Source organism: Sarcophilus harrisii, chromosome 2 (genome assembly GCF_902635505.1).
Source record: "Sarcophilus harrisii chromosome 2, mSarHar1.11, whole genome shotgun sequence".
Classification (NCBI taxonomy): Eukaryota; Metazoa; Chordata; class Mammalia; order Dasyuromorphia; family Dasyuridae; genus Sarcophilus; species Sarcophilus harrisii.
Genome location: NC_045427.1, coordinates 580,809,100 through 580,818,848, shown reverse-complemented (window position 1 = coordinate 580,818,848; position 9,749 = coordinate 580,809,100). Strand labels below are relative to the sequence as shown.

The 9,749-nt window shown below is 38.7% G+C and overlaps 1 protein-coding gene across 1 annotated transcript; it reads left to right on the top strand.

The window, feature by feature from the left end:
- Positions 1-376: 376 nt before the first annotated feature.
- C2H10orf120 (chromosome 2 C10orf120 homolog) lies at positions 377-2,653 on the top strand. Its single transcript, XM_003755302.2, has 3 exons — positions 377-620; positions 884-959; positions 1,505-2,653. The coding sequence occupies exons 1-3, from the start codon at positions 508-510 to the stop codon at positions 2,216-2,218; spliced, it is 903 nt and encodes a 300-aa protein (XP_003755350.1). The 5' UTR covers positions 377-507; the 3' UTR covers positions 2,219-2,653.
- Positions 2,654-9,749: the final 7,096 nt, after the last annotated feature.

Sequence of the window (9,749 nt, the reverse complement as noted above, 5' to 3'; positions counted from 1 at the left end):
ACAGGTGGGAATAGCAGAGTCAGAGATCAAACACTTAGTCTTCTGACTCCAAGGTTAGCATTCTCTCTGTTGCCTTTTAAGTAATTGTTCATCTCTGGAAGAAAATAATCCTTTCCCCCATAATCTGTAATGATGCCTTTTAATTTAGCTCAAAAAGTATTTCACAAAGAATGACTGGTAGAAAGAGAAAAGACACAGAGAGGAGAGGAGAGCTTCTGGTAATACTAATTTCACCCCCAGAAGATCATGTGTTGTCCTGGCATTGGACCTCACAATAGTCTCAATCTAAGCTATTGATGATGTAAGAAATGTACTTTTCCCCTTTGTGACCTTCATGTAAGTTCCCATTAGTCTACCTTATAAATAAACCCAAAGTCATAACTTTAAGAACCAACATTTCTATCCTGGGGAATGGACAACAGATAATTGAAGAATGGAAATTTGGAGAGCAGGAGGATTGTAGAAAAGAAGTTTTGAGAAGGATAGGTTTCCAAGGGGAAGACTAACATGCAGACTTTAAATTCAGTGGCTAATCAAAATTTATATAATCCAAATGATTGCATTCAAGAAAAAGATCCATTATTATGCATTGATGACTTGAATCAAGATGCAATATTAAGGTAACTATAATGAGCACCTTTGTTCCATTCATTCTAGAGAAAAACTATAAAAATTTAAATTCTTCTCTTTCACACTATAAAGTCATTAAGTATAAAGCTCATTAGCAGATTTCCCTAGATAAAGTCCTATCAATCAGCTGTGTTTATTTTTCCATTTGTCTAGTTAATATTCAAAGAGTCTCCTTTAACAGAAAAAATCCTGAGTGAAAACTACTGAAAACATTCTCTTGGTTTTAATATACCTTGTCTTTCGATTCTTCTAGCATATGGATGAAATACTATGGAGGTGACCCACGTATTGCTCTTGGAAGACATTCTCCCTTGGAAAAAGAAATCATGGTAAGTCCAGCAGGATTTTCTCCAGAGGGAGGCTCACTTCAGGCAAGTAGAGGAAACAGTAGTGAAAAATCCAACAGGTAAAATAATTACTTCAAAATAGAATCATAGTATCTATGAATGAAAAGAGAGCTTTGCTAATAATCTAATTATTTATTCTGTAGGTAAGAAAACTGAGGGTCGAAAAGGTTGTGTCACTTAACCAAAGTCCACATAGGAAGTAGGTAGCAAAGCTGAAGTTTGAATTTGTTTCTATGCTGGCGAAATTTGTCAACCACTTTTTTTGTGACCAAAATATTTATTTAAAAAAAAATCTGAATCCAATCAGCTTCAGCATTCTTGGAGTGTATTCTTGAAGATCTGTGGTCTAGTGAGGAACAATAGGACACTATTGTTAGTGATAAAGTTAAGAGGAGAGAAGACTAGCTATTTCTTTATTGTCTATTGTCTTTTCCCTATTACTAGCATGTAATTCCCTGCCCACTGTTTCTGTGGTTGTTCTGTGTGAAAAAAGTGGTAGTTTTAAGCAATATATTTCACTTTAACAGCGTTTAGGTGGTGTGCATACAATAGCCACGAGAAGACTTTTGGCTCAGAAACAGAAGGAGGAAGAGAAGATACTTAAGAACCTCAGGCAAAAATCATCAGATTACCAAAAAGCACTGGAATATAAAAAAGAACACCACCTTTTAAATACAGGGAAGAAAAGTATGGAAAAAATCTGGACTGCTAAAATAATTATTTCACGAGAAGATCTTAAGGTGCCAACTAGAGAGAGGAAAACTATCAATAAGCACATAGAAAGGATGAAGTTGGGCAGAAGATTGCAAGAGGGAACACATTCCAAAGAAGCGCAAACAAACTCATTTCTACCAGCTGTGACTCCAGATTTCAAACCATTAAGTCTAAAAAGAGATTATTATGACGAAAACTCAAAAACAAATAAGACAGAAATAAAAATGGAGGTAACTTTCAAGGCAGATGAACCCAAAAGGACCGTTATAAGTAAACCAAATGACAGCGGTCCAAATGACAAGCAAACATTTGACTCAAGAACAAAAACAGAACGCAAGATAGCAGGACACACAAATCGTACACGTATGCTACCTACAGATTTCCCTGGTGATATGCTTTTCTTAAGTCAAAATTATAAATCCACAAGAGTTTTTCTCAGTCCCAGCATGAAGACATTACTCTTGAACAAAGAAGGTCAGTGGAAAAATTCTCTTCAATATCCTTTCGAAGATTCTTCTCATTCTTAAATCTATTTCCCAGCTTAACACTGCTGAGGGTGTTTGTTATTTCTGCTGGTCACTGGTTTCTTTTCTCACTTCCACACATTTCTGGCGAATCTTAGTTTCTCCATTCAGAACTTCAGGATCATCACAACATATTCATCGGGAGATCAAATCTGAAGTTTTTGCTTTCAAACAGCTTTGAAATGTTAAATTCTACCTCAGCAATCAGTGCAGCTCTTCCCTTCACAACACTCCAAGCATTTGGTATGCTACTTCCCCAAATGGTGAAAGTCACTCTGTTTAATAAAACAGTTTAAAATAGTAGGAATTAGAAGTAGGAAGGTCGGTGGTGATAACTGGTAAAAATGAAGAAAATTTGCCTTACACAGTTAAAGTATCTTGTCCAAGGCCATGTCACACGTAGGGAGGTAAACTGAGATTTGAACCCAGATCTTCTGACTCCAAATTCAGCATCCCTTTTTCCTCTCTGTATTACGCAGTTTCAAATGTCATAATAGAAAGTGACTGACCCAAGATTCAAAAGATCAAAGTTTTATTCCTCTTCCTGCCACTGATGAATTGCATGCTTTTAAGCAATCCACTTCCCTTACTCTTGGAGGAGCGAAGAAGGGATTAGTATGCTTCCCTACAAAGTAGGATTGTTGTTTGTTCTTAGTTCTTTAACAGGACCCTGACATCAGGAACAGAATGCCATGACATGCAAGTGAATTGGATTTAAATAAGGGGAGTTCTGTGCAAGGTCACCTGCCTCACTTTCCCCTCCAGAGACATCAGGGTCCAATTGATGGGGTTTAGAGTGGTTTAGATTCCTGGTGGTCTAGAGATTAATGGCTATGAGAGTTATTAAGAATCCCCTTTAAATCCACTGCAGGTTTTAGGAGTGAAAGAATTCACTCATTCCCCAATATTAGTTGCAAAATTAGTTTATTGTTTGATAGAAATTAGTTTAGCCAGAGGCTGACTTCTATAGTGGCAGATCTATGGAAAATGGAGTTTTGCACTGAGAATGCAGTTCTCAGTGGACAGAAAGTCCTGGCAGCAAAGGGAGCTGCCAAAGTCCATCTGTAAAGACTTTAGTTGATGGAAGTTTATTATATTGGGTGTCTTGGTGGGGGTTGGGAAGCTAGAGCAGATCAGAACCAGTGGGGGCTAGGCAGCCCAAGCAAGTCACAATGGGGCTGGGACAACTGGAGCAGATCAGAACCAGCGGGGGCTGGGAGAACCTAAGTTAGCTCAGATCTAGTGGGGGCTGGGGCAAGTTCAAATCTCCTATTGGAATTCAAAGGGATGCTTTTTGACCAGGATTTGTGAATCAAAGGCTCTGGCATCCAGGAAAGACAACTTGTCTGGGGAGGATATGCCTCAGCTGGGAGGGGCTGGGAATATGAAAGGAAACACAGATCAATAGGAAATACACTTTCTTAAAGGGACCCCAACCCGCTTCATTCCCTTCACAAGCAGTTAAAACAAATTCATTTAAGGGAAAAAGGATGAAGATCTCAACTTCATGTAGCTGCTTCAAGCTGACAAGGGTCATAGAGATTTTGGGGTTTCATGCCAGGAGGTAAGGTGTGAGGTGTGGGTTCTGGAAATGGCAGCAGAGCATTTAAGGGTTGTTTGTTCCAGTCAGTTTTCCCATGATCTCCCGGCTGAAGGGCAGTTGAGAATCCAAAGTTTGAAGCCTAGAGAAAACAGATCTCAGGAGCAGATTAAAAGTGGGGTGTCATCCAGGGTCGAGATGGTGACATTCGGGAATGGGGCCTTTAGCAGGAAATGCATCAGGTCCTTTCTGTGGGCTGCCTGTAAGAATGCTGATGGCCAATCTAACAATATTGAATGCCAAAGAAAAGTATAACAGAAAATACTAGGAGCAAAAAGTTAAAAAAAAAATGCTCTGAATCCCTGGGGTTAATGACTATCCCAGGGTTAATTTTTAAAGAGAGAGTTGGTTCTTCAATCTCACCAGAAAAATCACCAAGATGGTTTGGGCAAAGATCCTGAGCCTTTCCCCCTAGTATCCCTACTCTTATGGGGAAGGGGTGGAAGGGGCCAAGGGGAGTGAAAAGAGCTGACAACCCCAGGTTTTAGTTCAGGTGAGAGAGTTGAAAAAAACAAACAGCTGTTGGTAACAGCAGAGTGGGAGAAACATTGAGGACTCAGAATGGGCTCTTCTAGTTTTGGCCTTAGTATATTGGCCTTGGACTGCTGAAAAAGTTGGGGGGGGGTGGGTCCCAGGTCTCTCATTAGGCTGGGAATTTTTTCAGCTTTGAAAGAAACAGTTTCTGCTAGGCGTGTTGGCTAGCCACTTTTGCCTGAGGACAGAAGTGTCAATCAGTCCCAGGAGTTGAAAGGGAAAAAAAAAGCACTTTTAGAGTGCACTGAGATATTGATAGGCAGAGGGAGATTGGATCCCTTTCAGCTAATCAGTGTTCAAATTTTGAGATTTCCAAACTGAGTGTGTCTCTGCATTAAGAGACATCCTAAAGGTGAGTCTTAAGGGTTCCCAAGCTTTCCCAGTTCTATAGCTCTCGTCTTCTCTGGGCATCCTTAAAGAGACAGAAAGATGTGACAAAAGCTCTCCTAAGAGGGCTATTTGTCAACGTGCAGAAATTTGTTTGTCCAAGTGTCCTTGGGGGAGACAAATCTGGATGAGTGCAAGGATCCAGACAGCTCCACCACTGTACCCCCAGGGAAATTTGAGCTGTCTCCCCCCCCCATCCCCAGCTATAGAAGGGTGGTATGGTAGCTTACTGGGGAAAAAAAAAACAGCAAACATTGTGAACAGTCACCAAATGAGAAATCAGCCATCACTAGAAAGACTGAAATCCTTGATTTCTAGGAAAAAAAACTTGTGTCCTCTAGATTCTATAGCCCTTCATCCTTCTCTCTAGGAGAGAAGCAAAATGCTCCTTGAGCTGTAATGCCAGAGAAACTGAGGCAGAACTATGGCACAACAGAGCAAAGGAGACTCTGTCAGGGACCAGCTATAGAATAGAGAACAAGTCTAGAGAGGGACATCACAGGAATCCCCACAAGGGAATTCTGAAAGCTAGAGAAAAGGCAACAGGAAAGGCCTCTTTCCTTTAAAGGTGTTCACCAAATTGAAAGTAGTTAAGGAGTTTTCAAATAGTTTCAGTCTCTCCCTCTAACTCCTCATTTCCTGCTACAGTCAAGGAATAAGAAGAGAAAAGAAAGAAAGAAGCTATCTTAACTCTCTTAACAATTTAATTTGCTTCAGAATTTTATTCCCAAACCATCATTCCAAAGGTCTTTCTTGAAGCTGCAGCCTGGCCAGGGTTGGGGCTTAGAAAAGGAACCTTTAATTGCTGGCAGGGGCATAGAATGCCATTCCAGAAAAATAGGAGGGAGTGTGCTAAGAGCAAAAGTTCTTGGGACTGAGAAAATTAGGAGTTAGGATCGAAAAGTTCCCACCTCTAAAGTTGGGTCGGGGAGAGAGAGACAGAGAGAGAAAGAGAGAGAGAGAAAAGGACAGATCCTGCTTTTAGGCTATTCATCTCCCCACAAGGAGCTAAGGAAAATTGAAGCAAGTGCTCTGAGATTAGGAAAAAAACCCAAGAGTGCTAGGGAATTTAGCAACAAGAGTGCCAAGGAACAGAATAACAAGAGTCTGCATTAATCTTGAGACCCTTGATCATGTACTTTGCACACAATGCCCCATTTGCATAGGCAACAAGTCTGTGCAAAGACAAGTCTTGTGCAAACCTGACCCTCATGGTCTTTGGCTGATTGGATGTTGGTCAGCTCATTCTTGAGAATGGATGTTGAGGCCACGGGTGTAAGCCTGGCTGGCTAAAGGTCTGGGGTACACACCCTGTAGACACTCCAGGACAGGCACTGAACACGCATCAAATCGAGATCACCCCCACCATCTGAGGAGTTGGGCTCCTGGATACACAAGCACGTTGGCAGGGGACAGGAGAGGAAGGAGTATAAGTACAGGACGGCAGAGGGAGAGAGAGAGGAAGCAGAAGGAGAGACAAGATGATATAACCAAGCAATAAAGTTTCTCTAACTGCATTAGTGGTGTCAGAGTGCTCTGTCGTATCCGGAGACATCCAAAGGGCGTAGAAGACACGATAATTGGGTAAGTGCTCAGACTCCAGTTAGTGTCAGCAGGTCTGCACTAGCTGAGGACCCCGACACAAGAACAGTTTGGAATCCCCTGTCTTTGTAGACATGAGCATGAGAATGCAAAAGCATATTTTTGAAGCTTCTTCAGTTAAAAGGCTGTGACAGGAGGCCCTGCTCTAAGGCGGGATGACCAAATCAGGGACACTGAGTCTCATTTTAAAATATATTGTAGGAGCACACTTCCCAAGAGGGCTTGAAGCTGTGGCCCCTGTAAGGGCCAGGGGGGTTTGGGAGGGGTGTGGCCCACTTGTCCATATTGCTGGTAAACTTCTGATTTAGAAGTTGGTGGAAAACTTTTCTGGAGATTTGAAAAGATAAGATTGACAAATTGTTAGTCTTAAAAATGAAAAGGGAGAACTTTCCACCAATGAAGAGGAAATTAGAGCAATAATGAGTTACTTTGCCCAACTTTATGCCAATAAATTTGATAACCTAAGTGAAATGGATGACTACCTCCAAAAATATAGACTTCCCAAATTAACAGAGGAGCAATTAAATTGCTTAAATAGTCCCATTTCAGAAAAAGAAGCAGAACAAGCTATTAATCAACTCCCTAAAAAATAATCCCCAGGAACAGATGGATTTACATGTGAATTCTACCAAACATTTAAACAATAATTAGCCCCAATTCCCTATTTGAAAAAAATAGGGAATGAAGGAGCCTACCAAATTCCTTTTATGACACAGACATGGTACTGATACCTAAACCAGGGAGGTTGAAAACAGAGAAAGAAAATTATAGACCAATCTCCCTAATGAATATTGATGCTAAAATCTTAAATAAGATATTAGCAAAAAGACTACAGAAAATCATCCCCAGGATAATACATCATGATCAAGTAAGATTTACACCAGGAGTGCAGGGCTGGTTCAATATTAGGAAAACTATCGGTGTAATTGGCCATATTAATAACCAAATTAACAAAATCCACATGATCATCTCAATAGAAGCAGAAAAAGCAGGAAAAATCTAACATCCATTCCTATTAAAAACACTTGAGAGTATAGGAATTTTCCTTAAAATAATCAGTAGCATCTATTTAAAGCCAGCAGTAAGCATCATATGTAATGGGTGACAAACTGCAACCATTACCAATAAGATCAGGGGTAAAACAAGGTTGCCCACTATCACTGTTACTATTCAATATTTTATTAGAAATTTAGCAATAAGAGTTGAGAAAGAGATTAAAGGAATTAGACTAGGCAATGAGGAAACCAAATTATCACTCTTTGTTGATGATATGATGGTATACTTAGAGAACCCCAGAAATTCTACTAAAAAGTTATTAGAAATAATCCACACCTTTAGCCAAGTTGCAGGATACAAAATAAACCCACATAAGTCATCAGCATATATATCATTAACAAAATCCAACAGTTAGAGTTACAAAGAGAAATTCCATTTAAAATAACTACTGATAGTATAAAATATTTAGGAATCTATCCGCCAAGGGAAAATCAGAAACTTTATGAGCAAATCTACAAAACACTTTCCACACAAATTAAGTCTGATCTAACCAACTGGAAAAATATTAAATGCTCTTCTATAGGGCAAGCAAATATAATAAAGATGACAATACTACCTAAACTAATCTATTTATTTAGCGCTATACCAATCAGACTCCCAAAAAACTATTTTAATGACCTAGAAAAAATAACAAAGTTCATATGTAAAAACAAAAGGTCAAGGATTTCAAGGGAATTAATGAAAAAAAAATCAAATGAAAGTGGCCTACCTGTACCAGGTCTAAAATTATATTATAAAGCAGCAGTTACCAAAACCATTTGGTATTGGCTAAGGAATAGACTAGTTGATCAATGGAATAGGTTAGGTTCAAAGGACAAAACAGCCAATAACTTTAATAATCTAGTATTTGACACACCCAAAGATCCCAGTTTTGGGGATAAGAACTCACTATCTGACAAAAACTGCTGGGAAAATTGGAAACTAGTATGGCAGAAACTAGGCGTTGACCCACACTTAACACCCTACACCAAGATAAGGTAAAAATGGGTTCATGACCTAAGCATAAAGAATGAGATTATAAATAAATTGGAAGAGCATAGGATAGTTTACCTCTCAGACCTGTGGAAGAGGAAGGAATTTATGACCAAAGAAGAACTAGAGATCATTATTGATCACAAAATAGAAAATTTTGATTATATCAAATTAAAAAGTTTTTGTACAAGCAAAACTAATTCAGACAAGATTAGAAGGGAAGCAATAAAATGGGAAAACATTTTTACAGTCAAAGGTTGTAATAAAGGCCTCATTTCCAAAATCTATAGAGAATTGACTCTTATTTATAAGAAATTAAGCCATTCTCCAATTGATAAATGGTCAAAGGATATGAACAGACAATTCTCAAAGAAATTGAAACTATTTCTAGCCATATTAAAAGATGCTCCAAGTCATTATTAATCAGAGAAATGCAAATTTAAGACAACTTTGAGATACCATTACATACCTGTCAGATTGGCTAGAATAACAGGGAAAGATAATGCGGAATGTTGGAACTGGGACACTGATACATGGTTGGTGGAATTGTGAATACATCCAGCCATTCTGGAGAGCAATTTGGAACTATGCTCAAAAAGTTATCAAATTGTGCATACCCTTTGATCCAGCAGTGTTTCTACTGGGCTTATATCCCAAAGAAATCTTAAAGAAGGGAAAGGGACCTATATGTGCAAGAATGTTTGTGGCAGGTCTCTTTGTAGTTCTTAGAAACTGGAAACTGACTGGATGCCCATCAATTGGAGAATGGCTGAATAAATTGTGGTATATGAATATTATGGAATATTATTGTTCTGTAAGAAATGACCAACAGGATGATTCCAGAAAGGCCTGGAGAGACTTATATGAACTGATGCTGAATGAAATGAGCAGGACTAGGAGATCATGATATACTTCAACAACACTATATGATGATCAATTCTGATGGACGTGGCCCTCTTCAACAATGAAATGAACCAAATCAGTTTTAATAGAGCAGTAATGAATTGAACCAGATATACCCAGTGAAAGAATTCTAGGAGATGACTATGAACCATTACATAGAATTTCCAATCCCTATATTTTTGTCCGCCTGCATTTTTTATTTCCTTCACAGGCTAATTGTACAATATTTCAGAGTCTGATTCTTTTTGGACAGCAAAATAACTGTTTGGACAAGTATACTTATATTGTATTTAATTTATACTTCAACATATTTAACATGTATTGGTCAACCTGCCATTGGGGGAGGGGAAAAATTGTGACAAAAGGTTTGGCAATTGTCAATGCTATAAAATTACCCATGCATATAACTTATAAATAAAAAGCTATAATTAAAAAAAGAAAGAAAAAAAAAGAGAAGATAATATTGAGTCCCCAATAAGG

Excerpts from the sequence above, each read along its gene's own strand:
- C2H10orf120 (XM_003755302.2), top strand. The coding sequence starts at position 508 with ATGCAGACTTTAAATTCAGTGGCTAATCAAAATTTATATAATCCAAAT. Across the intron at positions 621-883 it reads AATCAAGATGCAATATTAAG|CATATGGATGAAATACTATG; the intron begins GTAACTATAATG and ends CGATTCTTCTAG. Across the intron at positions 960-1,504 it reads CCTTGGAAAAAGAAATCATG|CGTTTAGGTGGTGTGCATAC; the intron begins GTAAGTCCAGCA and ends TCACTTTAACAG.